This window comes from Rhipicephalus sanguineus, chromosome 11 (assembly GCF_013339695.2).
Source record: "Rhipicephalus sanguineus isolate Rsan-2018 chromosome 11, BIME_Rsan_1.4, whole genome shotgun sequence".
Lineage (NCBI taxonomy): Eukaryota > Metazoa > Arthropoda > Arachnida > Ixodida > Ixodidae > Rhipicephalus > Rhipicephalus sanguineus.
Genome location: NC_051186.1, coordinates 87,526,758 through 87,551,733, shown reverse-complemented (window position 1 = coordinate 87,551,733; position 24,976 = coordinate 87,526,758). Strand labels below are relative to the sequence as shown.

Here is a 24,976-nt window from a genome sequence, read left to right as displayed (position 1 = left end):
CAATGTGGGTCCGCGTGGAAGGCTTTGCATATAACAGCACGTAGATGGCGGGGCATCACAAAAAGCCGCTTGTGACCGTCGGAAAGGTGGCTGCGTTGATAAAGAAGGTCGTCCCGAGTGAAAACGTTGGTAACCTGGCGGAGGAGGGAACGAGACGGCGAAGAGGTGACGGGATCAGAAAGGATGCTGATGAGGGCACTGATCCAGGGATCCTTCCGTTGCTTCGCTGTCATGTTGCGTAGGGCGGGTGATGCAAGTGCAGACTCAAGGGAAGATAGGCAAGCACCGTCATTCGATACCGGTGAGCGAGAAAGGGCTTCAGCGTCTGTGTGCTTCCGACCGGATCTGTAAATAACGCGGATGTCGCACTCCTGAAGTTTGAGGGCCCAGCCTGCAAGTCGTCCAGAAGGGTCCCAAGAGTGGATAGCCAACAAAGGGCGTTGTGGTCAGTGACGACGTCAAATGCGTGAACATACAGGTAAGGGCGAAATTTTTCAAGGACCGACATAATGGCTAAACACCATTTCTCAGTAACCGAGTAGTTAGCCTTGGCTTTCGTCAGAGTTTGGCTCGCGCAGGCAACGACATATTCATGAAACCCTGTTTTTCGTTGCGCGAGCGCAGCGCTAAGTCCGATGCCGCTGGCATCAGTGTGAACCTCAGTCGGAATGGTAGGATCGAAGTGGCGGAGCATGGGCGGCGAAGCTAGCAGGCCGCGTAATTTGGTGAAGGCGTCGTCGCAGGCTATTGACCAAGCAGAAAGGTCCTTGTCGCCGATAAGCAGGCCCGTCAGGGGCGCACATATGAAGGCAAAATTTCGAATGAAGCGTCTGAAGTACAATGACAAGCCGACAAAACTTCGGAGCTCCTTTAGGTTCTTTGGTTTCGGAAAACGGGCGACTGCGCGAAGCTTGGCTGGGTCTGGAAGGATGGTGTCCAAGAATGGTGAGGTGTTGGGCACCGAAACGACCCTTTTTTAGGTTGAGTTGAAGCCCTGCGTCTGTGAGGCATGTGAGAACGCGCTCAAGACGGATTAAATGGGTGTTGAAATCAGCGGAAAAAACAACTATGTCGTCGAGGTAGCATAAACCTGTGTTCCACTTGAGACCTCGTGAAACAGTGTCCATCATCCTCTCAAAAGTGGCTGAAGCATTACATAGGCCAAAAGGCATGACAGTAAATTCGTATAATCTGTCATGTGTGACAAATGCTGTTTTCGGTCAATCAGATGCTTCCATGGGAACTTGCCAGTATCCAGCTCGTAAGTCCAGCGAAGAAAAGTATTCCGCTTCCTGTAGACAGTCGAGGGCGTCGTCGATTTGCGGTAACGGGTAAACGTCCTTCTGGGTGATCTTGTTTAAACATCGGTAGTCGACACAGGAGCGAATGGAGCCATCCTTCTTAACAAGAACGACCGGTGACGCCCAAGGACTGTTGGAAGGCTGCACAATACCTTGCTAGAGCATGTCAGCAACCTGATCGTCAATAACACGGCGCTCCGACGCTGAGACTCGATACGGACGTTGCCGTAGAGGTTCATGGCTTCCTGTGTCAATGGTGTGAGAAATGCTCGATGTACGACCGAGACCAGAAACATGGCGGTCAAAAGAAGCACCTAACTTCTGCAGTAGGTTGATCAGCCGGCTTCATTCTGAAGAAGACGTTGCGGCATCGATGGGGCGATGGAAAGCGTCAAGGAGTGGCTGATCAACGGCAGGGCCAGAAGTGAGTGCGCTGAGGTCCGTTGAAAATGAAGTAGCCGGATCGTGAAAATGTGAACGGTGTCGATCGGCTGTACGCGACCGAGGCATTCACCATAAAATAAAGGTAAGGGCCACGTCAGTGTGTTCTGGAACGAGCATCTTCGTGACGCCACTGCGGAGAGTAAGGAGAGCGACGGGCAGTGGAGAACACTTGCGGTTAATAAAGAGGTCAGAGGGCGTATACAGAATATCGCCATCCGAAATAGCGGCCAGGACACAGGCACAAGCCTGGATGAGCACGGAGGAATGGTTGTGTCGTCGGATACGGAGAGTTTATAACACGGAAGGGGGGTTTTGACAGCATCAACATCTTGAAGTGCAGAAAGCTCGAGTTAGGTGCGACAACACTCAATGATGGCGTTATAATTTGCATGGAAGTCCCAGCCTAATATGACGTCATGGAAACACGAGGGCAGCACAACAAATTGCCCGATATACACAAGTCCTTGGATGACGACTCGTGAGGTGCAGGCCACGAGAGACCTTATACTTTGTGCGTTCGCCGTTCAAAGTGACAGGTCGGATAATAGCGTCAGAACTTCTCGGAGTTCGCGGCAGAGCTGCGTGGAAATTACGGATACAGCGGCTCCAGTGTCGACAAGTGCCATGACGACGATACCATCGACCGTTGGCTGGAGAGGGGCGGGAACTTGTGCATGGCGACGTGGACGCAGTTCATGGCTCGGGAACTGCGGCCATCAGTTTTCCTGCTCGGCGGGTCCGGTACGGCGACGCATCGGAGAAAGCGAGCGACGACGTGGAGATGGTGAGTGGCGGGTGGGTGCAAATAAGCGATCAGGGCAAAATGAAGAGGACGGATGGCTGGTAGGCGCAAAGAAAAACTGAGGAGCGAAAGGTGGCACTGGTCGAATGTTCGGAGGAGAAGCTGTGCAACCGCGGCAATTTTTAGGAGCTGGCCCGCCAGGTTCTTAATCAGGGCCGAAGTCCCGCGCTGTAACCTGCATGCATCCATTCAAAGCGTCGTGGAACGCGAAGAGCAACGCTACGCGCGTTGTGTCTTCCCTCTAGCCAGGCCGTCAATTCTCACGGGGCGAGCGGGGAACGCGGCCGACCGCCAGGCGAACGTCGGACAGCTATTTTTAGGGCCACTTCGTCGTGCGCGTCTCGAGGGCAGTTTTCTATATGAGAGAACATTAGGAGCGCTGCGTCTGCAAGTGACAATGGAGAATCGGGAGCTCAGATATTTCTTGTAGATATACTTCATCAATATGTATATAATTGTAAATTGTGTATATAGTTCATCAAAATTGTAAATTAATAAAACATTGTGTATATATGTATATATAACAATGTGTATCACGCCTTCGTATGATGGAAGAGGACTTGTACCATAGAGTTTCCTACACTTACCTAGAGGGAGAAGTGGCGCTGCGAGCTGTTGGACGCATGGGAATGCCGGGATATGTGAGCTTCGAACATGACTCGGATTCGTATCCTTCACGTAGAGCCCAGACACCTAGAAGCCGCGTCTGGCTTCAACGCGTTCCTTGCGTCGCAATGGTTGATTTCTTACTAAAGGAGCACGTAGTGAGCTATTTGTTTTTTATTATTGCATAAAAACGAGTTTTATTTATGATGGGAAACTTCTTCGTCGATGTATAGTTTTACGAAACGTAAAAAGTAACCAACGGCCGCTAAACTTGGCAGGCAGACGACGAAGGCAGCGTTCCCTCTGCCACTGTTCGTCCTCTGTTTCTTTCGCCGTTTTCTTATGTCGTCAAGGTGAGGGGACGTTTATTTTAAAATATAATACGTGTAAATCACATCAGCTTATAAAAGTTTTCTTTTAGAGAAGCTTTATTTGCGCAGTCGTATCCGCTTTTGAGCCGAAGCCTCGCTCAACACCAGCCAACACAAGCCTCGCAGACACATATACCGTCATTCCCAGCGCTCCAACGGCGCCCATTAAGAAATTCGCATAGACGGTGGCGCCAGATTTCCCTCTAGGTATTCTTGTAAGAAACTCTATGACTTGTACGGAAGATTCACGGGTTTCCCCGATCTTCTCCGAGCCAGCTCGTCAATCATCCTTCATTTCGTGGATATGGCGTGATTTTTTTTAAGGTTATGTACCCTGCAGTAAAACACGAAAAGCAATTCTGAGTAGTATCCTACCCCCTAATTTTAACACGATAGTGTTTTATGCCGGGCCCCACCAAGACTTTCATGACTTATTTCCGTCAGGGAAATACGTCAGAAAAATGCGCGCGATCAAAACAGCATAGAAAAAAGTTGAAGAAGAAAGTTGCGGGAGTACACTCCATGACGTCTCGTTCCGCGACGATAGGTGAGGGATGCTCTAACCACAGCGCCACTGTCTTTTCTTTTTTTTCCCTCTTATTTTCACACGTGCAGAATCCATCACGAACGCGCCTTTTATCTCTCACACTTCTTGTCACAGTGCTCTTGGTTCGCGGAGTGGTGTCGCCATCTGGGAGTGGTAGACTGAAGTATTGCATGACTTCTGCGATTAGTTCCAGCAACCCGCCCTTGCACCATTGCTACGGCCGTTTCATTCGGCGTAATTTTCTCGATACCTCGCACCGCGAGGTGGCGGCTTTAGCCCAAGCCTCGGTTATAGCATCTATCTATTAGATGCGAAGTATCTTAAGGCGGAGCTCAATCCGGTAGTGGTGGTGGTGGTGGTGTGCGGCGCGACCACCCTTACTGCGCATGCGCATACCGTCCCCACACACCTCCTCTCCCCTCCCCCTCACCATTCACCATGTCCTCTACCCTTCTCCCCTTTCCCTCTTCCCTCCCCTCTCTCATGCCCCTCTCCACTTCCCCTCTCCCCTCCCCCTTTCCACTCTTCCTCTGAAACGCGGGCTAGACATGCCGAAATTCTCTCCTGCGCAACGCCGCGATGAGCTCGAGCGCATGCGCGTCCCCTCCCCTTCTCTCTCCTCTACTACGCTGCCCCCCTCTCGCCCTCCTGTCGACCGCGTTCTGCGCTCGACCTGTGCGAATTAACGGCCAGGCTAGATGGAAGATACGACGCGCGTAGCGTCCTTCTTCGCGTTCCACGATGCGAGGTCGTAGCATGCCCAACGAACGCCAACGGAACGCGATCGTGCAAGTGCTCCGGCTTCGCATCGGCTCATGGTCCCCTTTAGCGGGAGATGGTGTAATTTTATTAAAAGATAGCTCTGCGACTCTCGCCTGGCTGTCCCACCGCGCCCTGTGATTACGCTGTTCCCATGCGAATGGAGCGGCCTGTGCGACACTGGCAACGGCGCGTTGAGGGAACCATTCTCGGAGTCCACGAGTAATGCAACATGACACTAACGAGCACCGACTGCGAGCGTTTCGGTAGTCTCAGCTTGGCGGAGGTTTTCGCTTCATTATTTTAGAAAACTCTATGGTCGGGTAAATGAGGTGTCCACGTTGATTCGAATCGGTGGCGACGCAGTTACGTGATTCGTGTTTCGTGTCAGCGTGTGATGCTTCATCGCCGGCGTAGGGCCCCTTCCTAATGACCTAACGGTGTTTCTCCGCCGTCTACTGCTTCGAGTGCACAGGCACCGACTCTACTAGGGAGCGCACAACTTGCTGTTTCTCTCTTCGATTGACGGCGCTTTGAAAGAGGGCATGTAGACTTAGTGTTTATGTGCATGTTGAAGCCATCTTTGCGCGGGGATTCACCGTATGCTGCGTCCTGGTCTATGTTAACTACTACAGCTGCTACAAAAGCCTAATCGTGTTCATGGACGTTAGTCGTCGGGATGGAGATGTGCCATCAGGCGTCAACGTGCATACGTCCAGATCAAGCATTGCTATAGCTGCCAAACACCGATAGATATTGTGCAAGCTCTCTTACATCAATGTATAACAAACATTCAACTACTTGTACGAGGACACGCTTCACATTCGTGCTATACTGAATCTTATGACGAAGGGAGCAACGATGTTTTTTTTTTCATCGCCTGAAGCACAATAGGAATTAAGGTGACTGTGGTAGTGATATCACAGTGACAAAAAGCGCACAAAACGAGGCCGCAAAAGAAGCTTCAGGCACAAGAATGCTAAAGCATTCGCGAGCATTCTCCCGCCGACTACCTCTCGCGCTTTCTCGTGCCTGAAGTCTTATGATCGGGCCGCGACACACCACGGCAGTCATGGGCGTAATGGCGTCTCGCGCGAGTGTACGTATGCTGGAAACCGTGTCGGAATAACCTGGCGCCGCCCGCAGACTCTTCAACGGTAGGATCCGGCAGACAAGGGTAGACGTTCGGCCTTGCTGGTAACGCATAGTAAAACATTTTTAGCGCAGAAGCAACACAAGGGCCCGGAAAGCACATAACACTTCAGCAAGTACTTTGACCTTCTTCATGGTCCTGGTGTTGCTTCTGTGCTAATGATTGATTACTATTAGTATCTGGTAAGCAGCAGTGTGTGGTGCCACAGTAGGGTTCTTAAGGAAAGAGCAGCATGTGCACCCGTACTTTGTGTGTACATATTTCCAGTAAAACGGATGATGGAAAAGGTTTTCTAAGTTCAAGAATAAGCCAGATGTTTTGAGAAAAACAAAGGTTATGGATTGTTTCGTGGGAAACGGTGACAAAGCCGCTGGCAATGCACATATGGAACAGGAGTTTGGTGTGCGCATAAATGGAGCTTCTTCTGGCTTTCCTTCATTCTTGTTTTGTTCCTTCTGATGTGTGCCTTTATTTCGCCTGCTTTTCACCTGTAGCTTAACTTGTCAATTATATAAATGCAAGAGGCCATCACAATTTTTGATGAGGGAAACTGGGCTCTTCTATCGCAACGGCTAAGAGGTTAGCATAGAAATTGGTTAAGTGGCTCTGCCACTAAGCAGCGATCTTATAGCGTCAACCAATAAACACAATGCAACTTACCGCGAAATAACAAGCGTCTAAAGAAGACAACGCAAAAAGGCGAGGATATGAGACAGTGATAGAACAAAACAACCTTTTTTGTTGCGATATTCCCCTTGGTGGCGTCTTACGGAACATTACTTCACGCCATTGTCTATCTACTGAGTGGCTAGTCTAGCTGCTATAGTTCCCTTAAACTGAACAATGGCCACTTATGCTACATTATTTACGTCACCGCGGCTATTGGTGTACCATTCGTAGTAAACTAAACTGCTTGCCAAGGCTTCGCGGTTTTGTGAGCATCCGGTGGCTTGCATTTGCATTAGACGAAATACTATGGCGGCACCCTGATCGTTTAGCTCCCACCTTCTCGTTCAGCTACATGCATTAATGGTGAGAAATAGACCTTATCTGTACGGAGAACAACACTGATCAACCGCAAAAAGTCCTGCATCGCACATAGTTTTTTATAGCTGACTTATCTGGCACGTCTAGGTACACTTCAGCACATAGGAGCATTACGTAGCTTCGGAACTTCTACCGCAGTAACAAGCAACTTCTCCTATTTTAAGAAATCAATACTGTTCTGCATTTACTATGTAGTAGAGGTGGCTATAAACTGCATGAATTATTACACCCACTGCGATCAGAGAATCCACGGCCCGTCACGCTAAATATAGCATTCAGTGTCATAGGCGTGCGCACGATGTAGGCGGGGGGGGGGCGCCCCTCCCCCCTTTCAATCATCTGAAGAGGGGCGCCAATCATGCCCCATACCTTTACTCAGTCGGACTTATAACGTCATTTTAACACGGAAGTGTTTTATGACGGGGTCCACCAAGTACTTGCGTTACTGGATATGACGTTCATAAAATAGACGCCAACGGGTGAGAAAAAAAACCAAGAGAATCCGCCGGCTGGGAATCGAAAAAGATCCGCAGCTGGGAATCGAACCCACGACCTTGCTGCCGCGACTGTAAGCGCCCGGCGCTCAACCGACTAAGCTACCTTCGTAAATGTTGAACGCTTCACGAACGCGCCTCATATCTTTCACACATTCTCTATAGGGAGGCGGGGAGGGGCGGGCCGGTGGCGCCTTCTGTGAGAGGTGAAAAGAAGTAATGCGTCACGATCGACACTTACTAGCGCTTACCCCGAGATTGCGCGCGACTTCGGAGGTGATGGTTAAAGCATCTCGACACCAGCGAGGGATACTAGCTGCGCTAGCGTCGCCTAGGCACCCTAGTCGCAGTTACGTTCTTTGCCTTTCGCTTCATTTTAGCAGAGTCATTCAATTCTCTTTATGGTCACGAAACTGCGCCGTCACGCTATGGTGGCTCTGGAAGGATGCTCGAGATATGAGAAAGGTAATTACGCTACACTGAAATAACTTTGAGATGATGCTTTATGTTCCATGGCTAGTAAAAAGCTAAACTTTTTGTGATCGTCTTGGTCATGCCCCCGAAATACAGAATATAAGATATGTCCTTTCAGTACCGGGGATAATTACATTTCGCTTATTGGTTTCATTTAGAAAAGTGCTGAACTTAGAGCTTTAGAGCTTCATACACTGCTCTAAAATGCCGCAACGCGCCGCCGCTGTGCCACAGGGGCGATCGTCTGCGACGTCCGCGTATTGAAACACTCGCGCAGTGCGAGACAAGCTGCTGGATATATGTTTAAGTTAGCGTAAACGTTGCCTCAGGACTAGGATGCCTAACAGATGTTGTGTGCGCCGGTGTGCCGTTCCGGCTACAAGGAAACCAGAAAGGTGTCGTTGTTTTCTTTACCATTAGACAAGCAGCAGCGCGAGAAAGGGAAGCGGGCCATACCGCGGCAGGAAAGTGGCGATTCTAACTTTGAGTCGAACTATACACGTGTATGTGCGAACTATTTCGACGCCTCGGACATTGCCACTGCGTATGACTTTAACATCAACGGCGACTCCGCGTCCCTGAAACGCGACAAACCAACGCTGAAGGCTGACGCCGCTCCAAGGATTTTTGAAGGACTTCCTTCGTATCTCACGAAGCGCAAACCTCGATCTCGCTCATCGACAATGCCACCACTATGCAAACGACCACGTGAGTCGTCTTGTGAAGAGCTGCGTGCATGGCCGACGCCCTGTTTATACCGCATCGTAGCCACACGAATGGGCGTGTAACAGCTCGTGTTTTTGCCTATGTTTACAACTGGCACCGCTGGCACTTTGCTGCGAATGCGCGGTGCTTAATTTGAAGGAAATTTTAAACAGCTGTACCTATCGCAGTGTCGTAGTGTTGAGGCGAAAGGAGCTTAATTGCGAGGCCGCAGCGGCCACATTTTGATGGGGTCGACACGCAACAACACCAGTGCGCTGATAATTAGGCACATTTTGACCCTAGGTGGCAAAACTCATTCAGAAGTCCCCCGCTATGGCGTTCGTAATTATATCTTGGTATTTTTTGTTAATCCCCGAATGTTCGTATTTTTTCGGCTGATACCAACGCGAGCTGCATGTCTTGAGCTGAAGGAAAGATTACTTTTAAGGGCTCGTTTTTCTTTGTTAGAGACAATATTAATGAGAACTAACAGACAGTAATGCCAATGAAAGTATAGGGGATGTTATTTGTAATAATTGGGATATAACTATGAAGAAAGTAAAGTGGACGAAAAGATAACTTGCCGCCGGCAGGGACCGAACCTGCGACCTTCGAATAACGTGTCTGATACTGGTTTTTTTTTCCTCCCGGGTGCTCATTTTAAGACATAAAACTCGTTCAGGAATGTATTTATGCGTGCCGAGTGCTAAACGTAAAAGTGTGAAGGCAACGCGACTGTTGCGGAAGTTAGAAAGCTAAAACACCGAGGCTGTCCCACACACAACGCCAGCGATAGCAGCGTTCGTATCGCCTCTCAAGCACAGCTGCGCCTCTGGCGGCGGCCGCTGGCTCCATATGAAACTGACGCGGCAGTTTCGTGACCATAAGAAGCATTGAATGACTCTGGTTTTAGCGTACGCCGGCTCACCGGAGTAGTGCAGCTTTCACATGCACCAACGGCTTTCTCCGCCGCCGACTGCTTCGATTGCGAGAGCACCGACTAACAAAACTGCGGCAATACGCGTTGCAGAAAGGACACTATTTCGACGGGCGAATGTCAGGCCTTGGTGAAGCGAGACAGATGCCAGCGGGACGCACGCGTTTGCGGCTCTAGCTACGAACCTGTGCCTCCAGTGTTGCCGAAGCGCAGTGCAATAGTGTATGCATGAACACAGGCGTCGGTTACCCATTACTATAAAGCGCACACCTGCCGTTTCTCTCCCTAATTGACGACGTCTCGAAGAAGTGCACATCGGGTATCAGTGTTCGTTATGAGCTTGTTCATGTTATCTTTTCGCGGGATTCACGATTCGCTGTGTCCAAAATATATCTTCACAACTTCAGCTACCACAACGGTTTAATCACGATCACGGGCTTTAGTCGTCGCGATGAAAACATGCCACTGGCGTCAGCATGGGTGCATCCACGACAACCGGTGCTACAGCTGCCCAACATGAATAGACATTCTACAAGCTCTCATATATCACTACAGAATAAGCACTACTTCTGTGAAGACACGTTTCACTTTCGTGTTATACTGAATCCTATGACGGAGGAATCAGCCATGTTTTTTTTTCGGACTCGGTTAACAAAGGGGGGGTGACAGGGGGGGGGGTGTTCAGTGTCATACATTCAAGCAACAGAACGCGCAATACATAAATTCTAGAGATTTCTGTACAGCGAGGTAAAGGAGGGGAGAGGAGGGAGGAGCTTAATGGTACCAACAGAAATCAAGGCCCTAAGGAAGGCCGAGGAAACATCATAATAATAATAATATCTGGGGTTCAACGTCCCAAAACCACGATCTGATTATGAGAGGCGCCGTAGTGGAGGGCTCCGGAAATTTCGACCACCTGGGGTTCTTTTACGTGCACCTAAATCTAAGCACACGGGCCTCAAACATTTTTGCCTCCATCGAAAATGCAGCCGCCGCGGCCGGGATTCGATCCCGCGACCTTCGGGTCAGCAGCCGAGCACCATAACCACTAGACCACCGTGGCGGGGCGGCCGAGGAAACATGCGACCACTGCACTCTGATCCTTGTTTCAGTACGCGAAATGCGATAGCAGATTTCCGAAAGCCCGATTTAGGATCAGGGACATTTTAAACAATGTAAAGAGCAAGAAATTGGCGTCTTGCAAGCGTTTCAAGAAGCTTGTGTCTGGTTACAGCGTGGAAACCCCTGAAGACACCAACGCATGTTGTTCAGCACTTTTCTAAATGAAACCAATAAGCGAAATGTAATTATCCCCGGTACTGAAAGGACATATCTTATATTCTGTATTTCGGGGGCATGACCAAGACGATCACAAAAAGTTTAGCTTTTTACTAGCCATGGAACATAAAGCATCATCTCAAAGTCATTTCAGTGTAGCGTAATTACCTTTCTCATATCTCGAGCATCCTTCCATAGCCACCATTTACATTCGAACATCGTCACAGCCGAAGAAAGCCAAACTTGCAAGGAGTTGCTTCTTACTCATCCTAACCTGTGATGAAGTTGGAGCGGAACTCAGTTTTCCTTTCAGATGTTTGCTTCTTGTGCAAAATGACTGATCGTAAAACATTTATAAGCAGGTCGTTTTATTTGCAACACTGATGTACGCGTATATTGTGCAATCGGTGCGCGCGTCTAGATTTATTTTTTAACAATTGTGAGGCTGAATTGATACTTTTTTGTTCATATTGCTCTCTTTGTTTGTTTGTTTGTTTGTTTTTGTCGATAATTTCTTTTATTGCGAAGACAGAACATGTACCTCTGTGTGTAGTGCCGATCGAAAACGTTCTCCTGTCGTGTTGTTGTTACAACAGTGTGAACCGATTTAGCTCCGGCTTAACCTTGTAATGTGATTCACTAGAACATGCATTCATCTTAGGGACGGCGGAATCTTCACCGGCAAGCCATCTATTTTCTATATAAATGCGAAAGCACGGCTTCCTGACGGCAATGATGGCACGTGTTGTTCAGACAGCCTTGCTTGCTCTTCCCCCCGTATTCTGCGCTTTTCAGGTGTTTTGTTCTTTCACGGCGCACGTGCAGTTATTATGTTTTCGCGATGTAGAGAGGCTTCTTTCCTCTTAGAAGTTGCGGCCGTTTCCAGCATCTCACTGTAAGGGCTCGTCCCCAAAAAGCAACACACTCAGATATATAGCTGCTGCGGCTTCGCGTTCCTGCTATAAAATATTAAAACACATTTCTACTTGGTGGTTTATTGTTCAGCATTTGTGTCTCTGCACGAAGACAGTCTGAAAATTAAAGCACAGGAAGACTTAATAATTTCCAGCAAGATTAGTAATTTCTTAACTGGATAATTAAAGCCTATTAGGGGTTCTTGTGCGTAGATCTAATTGTTGTACCAGTATGTCGCAAATTAATACACCTAAATTTACTTGTCACGAGTTCGATTTCCTTTTTGTACATGAAATTGCCGTTACAGAGCCGTTGTAGACAATGTTAGCGCAATTCGTTTCTTCCTCACCAGCCTTATGCCAATTGAATTGGATTAATTGACGTTGTGGTCTTAGGTAGCTTGCACAACAAAGCCGCCACCCAAAAAATTAAAAAACTAAAGCGAGAGTAAGAACACTTTTGTGAATTATATATCGATGTCAGTGTTGTCAATGCATCTGTATGCTTTTAATAAAAAAAGTCACAGTTTCGCCGCAAGGGCGAAGCAATGAATGCGATAGCAAGGAACTAATGCTATACGAAGTGAGGCTCGCCAATGGATACTCTCAGTTTGAACATCGCTTCTGTTGCAAAGGCGGCCGAAGTAGCGAAGGAAACTAGCGTGCTTCAAGTGTCGAGCTGTGACACTTGATAGTTCCCGCTCATCTTCTGTTTGTTCGTTTAGCGGCGTCCCTTGAGATCGAGTGACTTTCGTAAGCTCCGTAACATGAGCGCGGACATCACGGTGAAAGCGTGAAACATTCCTCTTCCCCTCACCACGAGAAAACCGCGCGAGCAGACAGCGGAAGCGCAAGATTCTCCCATGCGCAAATATAAGAAGCGAGCGAGCTCGCCGACGACTTTTGAATGCGCCCGTCTACGCCCGTCGGGCTCCTAGCGCCATCTCGCTGGTAATGAAGAAACGCTTATTATCGCCTGCTGTCTCCGAGTCCGTCCAGAGCGCTAAAGGGTGTGTATATAACGCTCGCCGTTAGCTACGTGAAGGATCTGCGTTTCGTGGCGTAGTGGATAGCGCCGCTCGCTGCGGAACAAGAGGTCATTGGTTCGATTCCGCGCGTCGGAAGCATTTTTCTGAATTATTTTTCTTTGGTGCTTTTATATATATATATATATATATATATATATATATATATATATATATATATACATATACGGTGCATGACGGCGGCGACGGCGTCGGCAGAATCCAGCCGAGACTGTCCATATAATTGCTATCGCAATAATAAAAAACCGCGCGAGCAGACAGCGGAAGGGCAAGCTTCTCCCATGCGCAAATATAAGAAGAAGCGAGCGAGCTCGCCGACGACTTTTAAATGCGCCCGTCGGGCGCCTAGCGCCACCTCGCTGGTAATGAAGAAACGCTTATTATCGCCTGCTGTCTCTGAGTCCGTCCAGCGCTAAATGGTGTGTATATAATGCTCGCCGTTAGCTACGTGGAGGATCTGCGTTTCGTGGCGTAGTGGATAGCGCCGCTCGCTGCCGAGCAAGAGGTCCCTGGTTCGATTCCGCGCTTCGGAAGCATTTTTCTGAGTTATTTTTCTCTGGGGCCTTTATATATATATACATACTTATACATATACGGTGCATGACGGCGACGGCAAAATCCAGCCGAGACTGTCCATATAATTGCTATCGCAATAAAAAATTCCGGAGAGTTTGTACTAAGTCTTGCAAAGCCTGGCGCACCGATGCACGGACCCGTCGCCGCCCGTACTCCTCGTCGACCGACACGTCTAGCTTCGGGGTGCGCGGCTTCCTCTTCGGGAATACGCCGCCAGGCTATGCACTATAGATCGGAGGTTGCGCGCAATGTGTCCGTCGGCGGGTGTGGCTTAGCTACTACGCATGCGCGGCTTGGCCAGGTGCGAGGTATCCGGTCGCTAGACGACGCGATGCTTGCTTCCTCTTCATTTCTATCTCCTTTTTATCTTTTTTTATCTCTCTACTTCCTTCTGTCTCGTTTTCTTTCTGCATTTCTTTCTGTTTATTTCTCCCTTTCTCATTGTTTTTGAGCGACGCATTACTCTCTCCCCTCCTCCTTCCCTCCTCTCACCATCGCATCTCTCCCGCTCACGCTCATTTCCCTTTCCCACCCCTTTGCGACACTAGAGTATATAAGGTTATGTCATTCATTGCCGAGTGGTTAGGACGCTCGCCTGCGGAGCGACGGTACGCGGGTTCGAATTCCGCTTCGTAAAGTTTTTTTTTTCCGGCAAGAATTTTCTCTTTCTTTCTATCTTTCTTTCCGTCTCTCTGTTTGTTTGTTTCTTTCTATCTTTCCTTCCGTCTCTCTGTTTGTTGCTCTTTTTCTTTCTTTCTCTCTCTCCGTATTCGTTCTAATGTGGCCGCACAGTGGCACATACCCGTTAAGATGATGATCGTTTTCTGCGATCGACTCGCACGGAACGATTTGCTAACCAGCTTCGCTGTCAAAATAATTTCTGGGGTCGCATATTCTCCAACCACGATATGATTGTGAGGCATGCCGTAGTGGAGAGCTCCGGAGATTTCCACTATGTTGCGCGCTTTAGGGTACACCCAAATCTAGGTACACGGACCTATAGCGTTTCACCTCTACCAGAATGGGACAGCCGCCACCGGGATCCAACACACGTCATTCTAGTGAGCAGCCGAGCAACGTAACCACTGTACCAACGCGGCGGCCATCTGTTTGCTTTGAGTTTGGCTTTTAAATGCATGAGCATGTCTATGCCGACTCTTCGAGAAAACTATGCGTTGTTACGATCGGCACCTGCGCCGACGAAGAAGCGGCGTCCCCAGTTCTTCGAACAAGGCGTCGAAGCATTACTTGCCTGCTGACAGCCGTTCAAGCACTTTAATCTTCATTCCGAGCCCGGAAGTGAGGCGTCATGCAATCTGACACATCAAGGTTCTATGAGACGACTGTAAGGGTCTCCAGTCGCGACATCTTCCTTGAAGAGAGAGCGGCACCAGCGCGGATGGTAACCAGTCCCTCGAAATGAACTGTGAGGTATTTCTAAGCGGCAGAGCTTTCGATGCGCCCGGTTGTCCGAGCCTGTGACCCATCACGCTGCGGCCTTGACATGTCAAGGAAGGACCCCCTTGGTGCCACAGGTGCAGAGTGCGGTTGCCACGCCCCAGTCGAGGACGTTGACCTGGGCGGGTGTGAGTGGCCCCTTCGGAAGTGGTGTCTTTCCTGTTACTTGACAGCGCAGTTTGTTGTAATTCCCCCATCTAGAGATGACGTGAAAAGAGACCCTTTATAATGAGCCCCTGCGGGCTCAATCGACGCGAGATGTTCGCCATGTAACACGAAATGCTCGCCATGTAAGCAATGTAAATAAACCACGTTGTGTTTCTCTTCAGTCTCTTCATGCTGCCTCTGCATATTCCCGCCGAGCCTCCGGTGCTTGCGACGGCCGGTAGCAACAGCGTCCGTCCATCCATACTTCCCTCTGTCACGTAAGACAAATCACTATAAAAGAAATATTGCCTAAAAGAAATTTCTTTGTGGTGCAGGGCCTCGGACCTAGGGTCCCACGCTAGAAGGTGAGCGTCTTACCGACTAGGCTACAGAGCCAGGATCGGTGAATATATCTGAGCCATATGAATGTGTTGTATAGGCGATTCCTAAACAAACACACGAAGGAGTTGAGATGCACTGAAAAAAAGTCAACCGAACATAGCAGCGCTGCAGGCACTTTAATAAGCGGCGATTGCCGAGACCTCAGCAACATTCACTATTCAAGGACTGCAGAAGTGGCATCAGGGAACAGGTTTTCGTCTTGTCACCCATTGAAGAGATACCTTTTAACATGAAATTGTTTTAGGCAGGGGTCCATCAAGACTTTCCTGACGTATTTTCATCAAAATAAGCGCTATCAGATGGCAAAGAAAAAAAAACTATAAGAAAAAATTCCTTCGACGGAAGTCGAACCCACGACCTCACGGTCCGCGACGACGGCTTCCGGACGTTTAGCCAATTGAACTACCATCAAACACATTACGGAGGCCCATGAACGCGCCTTTATCTTTCATAATTTCCTCTCGCAGTGCTTTGGATGGATGGATGGATGGATGGATGGACGGACGGACGGACGGACGGACGGACGGACGGACGGATGGACGGATGGATGGATGGATGGTTGTTATGAGCGTCCGCTTTATAACGGGGCGGTGACATGTGTGCCACCAGGCTCGAAAAAAAAACGCGCCGTTGCTACGAGCGTCTCATTCGGCGACATTAAAATAGAAGTGTAATTTCGTCAACGCTTCACCGCGATGTGGCATATTTAGCCCAAGCCTCGCTCATAGCATCCATCCATATCGAAAAATAGCTCTCCAACGCTCGCCTGGCTGTCGCACCGCGTTCCCCGCTCGCCCTGTGTGAAAGGGAGATGCGAAGAGGAAAGGCAGGGAGGTTAACCAAGTTTTGGCTCTCTTGGCTACCCTACACTTGGGGTGGTGGAAGGGGGAATAATAGAAAGGAAAGGGCAGAGAAGAAAGAAGAAGAGTAAGAAAGAGATAGATGAACAGTTAGCTTGATACTACACCACACGACCTCGCGCGGTTCACAGGCGTTCATGAAGACCGGTGGTCCTCAAGAAGCACAAGAGGGCTTTCGTGGCTTTGCGAAGAATTAACGGCCTGTCTAGAGTGAACACACGACGCTCGCCGCGTTTCCCCTCGCGTTTCACGACGCTTTCAAGGAGTGCATATCGAGTATCAGTGTTTATTATGTGCATCTTGATGCCACCATTGCGCGGGATTAACCATATGAGCTGTCCACGTATATGTTAAGAACTTCAGCTACCGCAAAGGTTAAATCATGATCATGGGCGTTAGTCGTCGGTACGGAGATGTGCCACTAGGCGTCAGCGTGGCTGCGTCTACATCAAGCGGTGCTATATCTGCCAAACAACAGTAGACGTTGCACAAGCTCTCACATACCCATGCGGTTTAAACAATCATGCTTCTGTGACGACACGTTTATCTTTCTTGCTATAACGATTCCTATGACTGAGGGATCAGCCATCTTTTTCTGTAATTATTACTCGACATTAGCATTAACAACTTCACTTTCGGCTTACGATCTGCAAATTAGTCGATGCCTGTTCCTCCCAGTTGAGCTCACCTTGTTGTTTCGTAGCTGACAGCGATATAAGAACCTAGCAAGCATTCTTCAATGTTTTTGATGCGAATAGGCAGTATCTCTGCGGCATGCAGTTTAATAACGTCGGGCTCGCATGTTCATGACACCTTCGAGTAGATATCGGCAATATTAGCTGCGTTCAGAAGGTTTCTAAGTACCCCTGATAACAATACATATTCTACAATGTATCAGCAGTACAAGGTTTATCGAGGAGTTTTAGGCTTTTACCGCGAATTAAACGGACAGTTTATCATTTATTTTATTTATTTACTTATCACAGTACCCTCAGCGCCATAGGGCATTACAGAGTTCACAGTTCACGTTGCAAAGTTAATTGTAGTGCAGAAAAATTACCTGTTTTATGTTCCAATGATGTCCGAAGAGTGACCGTTTGCATTCCAACATTATTAGGCAGGCAAGGAAAGTGAGACTCCCGACAAGTTGCATTTCACACATTATTCTGCTTCAGAAAATCTCAATGCTCAAAAACACTTATTCAAGGTCTTTACACATGAGAGACAATAGATTTACCCAAGCCTTCGCTAGGTCACCTGATGAAAACATGTGGACCTGCGCTGTGCGATAGGCGTGCAGGTGTACCTACGTAGCTTAACAATAGCCCGGCACACAATCGTTAGCTGTAAGGTCATATAGGCAAGCTGAATTCTCTTGCTTTTGTGAAGTTATTTTACTTTTAGTTTTCACCTATAAGATGTTCATGGACACTGACCCTAGTACATTCATTCCTAAACGCGATCCTGTCCGAAGCGTGTTAAAATTTTTCTCAAGAAGTTATAGTTTTATGCCTTCTTTCGAAAGTAATTTTTTATGAAAATGGCATATGCTTTTGTTAAGTGTCCGCATAGGTCCACTAGTGCACCTTTATGTGAGAGGGTGCACGCGTTGAGCAGTGCCACGATCGCTTTCAGTGGTGGTCTCTACGGGTCGACTAGCCTTGCGTACCCTCCGCTGCGTTCAAGATCCGGTCTTAGTAAAGTACCCCGCAACGACTACAGCCTGAGAGCTAGGATGTCACTGTAGGCGTCGTCCGGAATGCAGTAGCCACGTACTGCATTCGGGGGCCAATGGTGAACGTGCCCATCGAAACGAATACTATGCTCCGAGCACGGAGCATAGTATGCTCCGAGCATCGCGTGGCAGAAGCGATGAACAGCACCAGGCGTTACGCCATGCCCTTCGCGTAAGGGTTGGGTAGTACAAAGTTGTCAACCTATTATAAAGGTCTCAGCTGTAATTCATCACCGTCACCGTAAGCCACAGCATAAAAAAGTATGCCGCTACGTGAGCGCACGTGTTTCCTTGCAGACGCCTTGTGGGTAACTTCGCTACTGCGCAACATGATAATTGTTGCATAATGGGCACTTCGCAACTGTATACTACCGGAAGGCGCTTTAGGAGAGTTCAGAACGACATGTGTCACACGCACAGGCGTTCCTTTCCGCAAGGAACGGTTGAGGTGTCAGTCGAGAAGCGAAGCATAGCAACAGAATGAAAAGCGATGTGAACGGGGCCCAAAGCGCTGTCGTGTTCCACTTCTTAATTTGAAGCTCAAGCGTCTTCCAAACTTTTGCCCCAACAGCTGTCAACCAGCGAACTTTTCTTCAAAGAATGACATGTAAGTCACATATTTAGGGCATCGTATGTAGTGTTCCTGAAGACTGCTTTTAGACTTAATTAGAGTGATTTAGCGCCAGCAGAAGAATACTGGCTCATTTTCCTAGTCAGAGTGTAATTTTTCATAAAGCAGAAATGTGACACTAATTTAAATGTACTACAATCAGTGCATTTTAGCGTTTGCTTAAAGAATTCGAATAAAAGCATTCACTTTACAACTCAGTTCCGATATTACGCATCACCTGCACGACGGCACAAGCAAGCTTGTTAGACATGCAGATTATTTCTTCCGTCTGGTTCAAAATGCCAGCTGCAAATAAAATATAGTCTATTTTAGATAATCTTTCACGTGCCGCCATCTCGGGATGCTAACGTTTCCGTGTTGTATCCGTATCAACTAAACGAACAGTGCTAAAGTGAACTCATAGGCGCGAAAATGGTCGGGTGGGTGCATTCTACGTGTTATGAACCCGTTTAGTTCTTGTCACAACATAGAAAACGCAGAAAACGTTCGTTTACCAGCCCAAGATGGCGACGCCAGTTAGCACGAAGTAAAACCATGTATTACTTGATGTATGCATGTTCAGTTTCCGAAATGTGTGGTTCGTAGTGGCGTTCTGCAATCGATTGGTAGCCGGATATCACGTGAACATAATTTTGCGCACCGCAGATCAGCGCTGAACATTTTAAACTTCTCTGAAATGAGGATCTGACGACTTCTGGGTAGGCCTGAATGGACTCGCCTTATGCAATAGCATAAGTCCCCATTAGTTCCCAAAGGGACGAAGCACACACCCTTTTAACACCCTTTTTGCCTTAGAGTGTACACCCTGTGGAGGTGGTTGAACAGCGAAGCTGAAGAGCGCGTTCCCTGTCTTTACGACTGTGCTTATCACGGAGCCATTCCACTCCGCTGCTGGGGATGATCAGTGAAACTACATACCACACGGCGCGGAGGTCATACTGAATTTTGATGGAAAGTATAAAAAGGCACAGAATTTTCATGAAAGGTACAACAAGGCAGACAATGTCCCTTTTAAATGTAGCGTATGCTCGTTGAATGTTTTCCATTTTAGCAGCATGAGTATTTTTTTCTGGTTCGCGGCATGCGCTTGGCGATTAGTCCACGGGCCTGAGGAGCTATTTCATCAACATGGGTTTTTTCGCTGCATTCTTCGATTCGCGACAGTTTATTGGACCAGTGGTGAGTGGTGGGGTTAGCGCAATTTCTGTGGCACTTAAGTTTTCGCTCGCGGACGCTTCTTCGTTTTTAGTGGAGCAGTGGGTGGCTGTGGGGTCAGTCCAATTTGCTTAGCAGATACATGTGCTAGGGACAACCTGCCTACGGACATCCGTTTCGCCTCCGCATATACAACTTCGCTGTAAAAAAGGCAAAGCTCGTCAAGTTAACATGGATGTTGTGTCTCGCCTCGGGTGGTTGGAAATACGTAGCGCTTGCGAACACTAGCCCAAAGACAGTGGGAACGTTCGTTACATTAGGGCACCTCGCCTCGTGAAGGCATGGTAACGGACAGTTCCGTTTTTTTCTAACACGTTTAGTAATGTAGCGACCTGGGACGCCGATGAAGCGCTCTCCAGAGAGCACCTCACAACACTCATTGAATAAACACAATGTGAAATGGTCACTGGCTAGGCGCTCATGAGAACAGTAGTGAAATCGTGTTAGATGTAATCTCTAAGGCCCTCCGAGTTCTTTAAAAAATAGCCAGGCCTGCACAGAACGCGCGGCACAGTCACAGCGAAAGCTGGAAGACCGGCCTTTCCAGAGCCCGTTGACTCTTTTGGGGCAACTAATACAAACATACGCAAGGTACCCACTACGCCATAAACTACCGCAATTTTCATGAAGTAATGAAGCACCCACTATGCCATTATTCGTCATGCTGCGGAAAAGCGAGGTACCCGTTAAACATCTGTAAGGCATTGTGGGCACTTTGCTTGTGCTGTGGCTGATGATGATGAATTATGGCTGAGCCTTTTATAATGGGTTGGAAGCATTGAACGACCCACTCGTTGCACAATTCGCATTGTGTGATGCCTGTTTGTTATTTTACTCTTCTGCGAGGCTATATCATACATGTTAACAAGAGTCCTTGCCCGACATGACATCTGTATAGCGTGTTTTTGCGAACGAGTTTGAAGCTCTAGCATGGCTGTGTGGTGGAATACTCGACTGCCACGCAGAGGGCCCGGGTTCAAATGCCATCCTAACCTAGAAATTGCTTCTCATTTCATTTTGTCTTATTTCTCGCGATAGCAGTTACGGACACCAGCGGCGGCGGCCCACTTACATCACTGCCATTGTGATCTGATAACAGCTTTCGCTGTAAAAGTGCTGCGAATATACACGCTGGCACTACAGTGATTTCAGCAATGGATGGGATCATACAAAATTTATCAGGCGTTCAGTGTGTGATAGTTTGTGCCTAATGTGGAATAATTGCATTACCTCTGGTTCTGATTGCCATGCGCGCTTTTCGCTTGTGTTCAAACTCGCCCTGCATCCAGGAAGTCACCCTGTGAATGCGCATAGAAAGAATGTGTTAAAGCTAGGGCATTATCCTGTAAATCGTGGTAAGCAATATTCCTCTGTGGTAATACGATCGATCGAATACAATGGTCTGCGAAGTAAGAAACTGCATGATATCAAATTTACATAGGATTTGCGTCTCTTCACTTGTGGCATAAGTCCATATTGTTTCTGTTGTGTTTACAAACTGAAAATAAAGAACAAGGTGTATACATACATTAGATCATTTCCGAAGAACTTAGGTTTACAGATGTTACAAAATCAGTTGAACACAGCAACTATCAGTAAAAAAAAAAATACAAGGTGATGAAAATTAAGTCTTGCGCTTTTCTTATAATGGGCCTTCGGAGGTCCGTCAAGGCCTAACCTGCAGATAAGTTATGTGGTCAGGGCGACACAAAGACAGTAATTATCGCTGCCAACCACCGAATGTGCCTTTCCTAAATTTCGCGCGCGCCACCATGCGTCGGCGCAGCGCATCACGGGAAAAAAGAGCGCCGAACTCCGTAGTCTGCTTCAGTCGCGCGTTCAGGCTTGCAACGTGCCGGGTTCGTCGCTTTACACGCCGTCTCCGGGCTCAATAATGCGGTTATCACTCGTTCTTACATCGCGCTGACCCTCGTAGACTACGGAGTAAACCACGTTGCATCTGGCAAGGCATGTCATGCGGCGCGACTGAAGTTAGCAGCAAAAAATGTAAATAATCACTTCGCTGACAGCTCACGCGTCTTTCATTGTGTGGCACGGGTTCGCAACTACGGAAAACCGCTTGCTCGCATACCGCACTTGCACACAGCGGGCTTCTAACCCGAGCGAATCGCTGCCCATATAGGAAAAGTATCACGCACGGACGATCCTCCAATCCGTACAGAGCACTGTAGTGTGCTTTTGATAGCCCAGTTTTCTCTAAACTTACATTGCTCGACTTCGACTATATTTCATAGTAATAAGCGTAGGGGTTCAACGTCCCAAAACCGCGATATGATTATGAGGGACGCCGTAGTGGAAGGCTCCGGAAATTTTGACCACCTGGGGTTCTTTAACGTGCACCTAAGCATGAGTACACGGGCCTCAAGCATTTTCGCCTCCATCGAAAATGCGGCCGCCGCGGTCGGGATTCGCTCCCGCGACCTGCCGGTCAGCACTCGAGCACCATAATCACTAGACCACCGTGGCGCGTCTTCTAGTATATTTCTTGTGCAGTAACAGTTAAAAAAAAAGCGAGACAAGTTTATTTCTTTGCAGATTGTATCGCAGTTTCCTAATCGGAATGCACTAAACGGAATCTCGCAGCATTTATAGGCCATGTGTATATGTCTACGAGATGTGTTGCGATGCGCCCGCACGGCTCCCGTTTTGATGTAACTCATTAACATAAGTAACGTACATGCCATTTTTTTCTGCGCAAAATGCAGTACCTACTTGATAATCCTCGCTTTTTCGGATACGTGGCCACAGAGAGCGGACTTTCAATGTCAGTCTTCGGCATGCTAGTTTTGTTTAGGACTCGCGGACACCTCCTTCCCAGCGTGAACTCGTTACTTCTCGGCACTCCCACCTCCCGCACACAACACTCGCACGATTTAATTATAGGAATTCCACCGGTGTATGCTCTGGAGTCATCTCCGGCTATCGCTTCTCACTCTCAATCATAGCTATGCTTAAACGTCACGCTGAGTACAAATTATGGCTCAGCGAACCTTTCGATTTATTTCACCGTACATTTCATGGTCATTTTGTTGGCGTGATATCTTGGCAAGTGGCACCGCTCGTTCTTTTGCTTGTTTTTTTTTCAAAACGCCCCTAAATATGCGTTGGAGAAAGCAGTTGCGAGATTTTCCGTCGTCAGTCTGCCAGTCCAATCTTACTACCAACAAAGCCAGGCGTGGTGCAACCGAACATGCCATTTCAGGCTACAGGATTTTGAAAGCGCATAAAACATCGTGCGCAGAGCGTCGCCTGCCTGCCTGCCCGTCCTTGTCGGTTTATCCGCCGCACCCACCCCTCCTCCATCTTCTCGTTTTTATGGAAATAGTGGAACGAAATGTGTGCGTGCTTCAAGTTCTTATCACATCCTGGAACACAGCCCGTCAATCCGCCTCCTCGTCTTGACGGAATTTCGTGATTAGAACAAGCGCGCAGTGATCCCCCCGCACAATAACTGAGCGAAATGCGCGAGCACAAGCCCGAAATTACGCGAGTACACGATCGGAACAACGTTGGGCGGAGGGCGGCTCGCCCTTCTCCCGTGCGCCCGCGCTCTTTTTTCCCGCAGTGCCTTCCGGGCCCACCAGGGGGGCGGTGCCGCGGCTTATGTAAATGTTCACTAAGATACAATAATGAACTCTTTAGTGGCTGGAGCATTTACAAGCACTTACTCAAACTACAATTGCTTATTGGGAGCGATAACAATAAAGAAGCTTTGCATATTTGTTGGAAGAGTGCGCACAAATAGTGGTCCCAGAACTAAAGAAAATATTAATTATCCCTTACTCTAACATTGTTGGTTCCCCTGAACCTTCAGTGATGTCACTTGGACATACACATAGAAACAATAAGCGCTTCTTCATTTGTTGCATATTTCGGCTATTTACGCTTTATATTCAGCTATTTGTACCTTCAGAATTTATTTGCAGCCTTCTGCGGTTCGATTGTCTGCGATCTTCCTTGTGTCGCCATGCATGTTCCTTGCGCTGACGTCATGTGTTTTGCACACTTTTGTCATTGCGTATGCACGTCATAACACTTGTTATTTTCGTAACGTTGTGTGAATATGTCAGTGCATATTTGGTACCTTGTTTTCAGTCTCACCTTTTGTTCATGAAGCGACGTGACCGTGGTAGCTCTCGCTTTTTACTGTGGTTAATTCCTGTGCGTAAACTGCCATAAATTCCCAAACGTTTTTTTTTTTTCATTTATAAACTTATAAAATTTTTCATTAAGTGGCTCGCTACAACCGATATTCAAGCTGTATACAGAGACTCTAGGGCAAAAATGTTCTAGTATTAAACGCTTTCGTCTTGAGACACTGTAAAGTATATGAATGTGTCTCCTTGATGACAGACATGTAGCTACAAGTATCTGAGGAATTAACTCACAAAATACCACACCTCATCATTACGGCGAGCAGAGAGCACTGACCGGGAACTGTCTCTGTCTTGTTAAATCAAATCGCACATTTATTACTTTAGTATTAATATTCCTTAGAAACAAGTATTCAATCCAACTGACGTCATGACTCTAGCATCAATTGAGATTATTACAACATCATCTCATCCTGAATCTTGGCCTATCCCCCTGCGTAGGTATGTGCCAATCATCCTAGGAGAATCACCATCATCACTTCTGCGGAAGTCATTCTGGCTTGCAAACGTAGAGCTTACATCACGTCCACGTTTGAAGCGCAGCCATTGTAAGATAAATTTTTGGTCAACCGACGTATCCAATCTGCACGGTCTCCCAAATGCACAGTGCGAAGCTCCTACTTTTGGCAACTATAGGAGGCACTCCGTGGTGCTCTCTTGCGCTGAGGCGAAAGCCTTTCGAGCGAGTGCCAATCAAATTCTGCTTCCTGGACCACCACCCTGCCGCCGGCATCTTGTTGAAAACAAGCCGCAGCATGGAGTTGAACAAACACGTACTGCACAGAAAAGCGGGTGAATATTGCCTTGTGTACAGGCATAGCCGTGTACGGTGTTCTTTATTAGGGGGGAAGGGAGCTAGTTTCACCGCAGCGCCCTCCTCCACCTCCTACCGTTGGTCG

At 48.0% G+C, this 24,976-nt stretch overlaps 1 protein-coding gene across 3 annotated transcripts in view; it reads right to left on the bottom strand.

Annotated features, from left to right (window-relative positions):
- The window catches only part of LOC119373605 (uncharacterized), a 36,795-nt gene extending 19,222 nt beyond the window's left edge, over positions 1 to 17,573 (bottom strand). For 2 of the 3 annotated variants that reach the window (XM_037643656.1, XM_037643657.2), the window contains exon 1: positions 17,382 to 17,573. In XM_037643656.1, coding sequence (XP_037499584.1) covers positions 17,382 to 17,483 — 102 coding nt within the window. In that variant the 5' untranslated portion in view covers positions 17,484 to 17,573. Of the gene's footprint in view, positions 1 to 11,086; positions 11,184 to 17,381 lie in introns of those variants that run through there. The other variant, XM_037643659.1, reaches the window with a different exon arrangement.
- Positions 17,574 to 24,976: the final 7,403 nt, after the last annotated feature.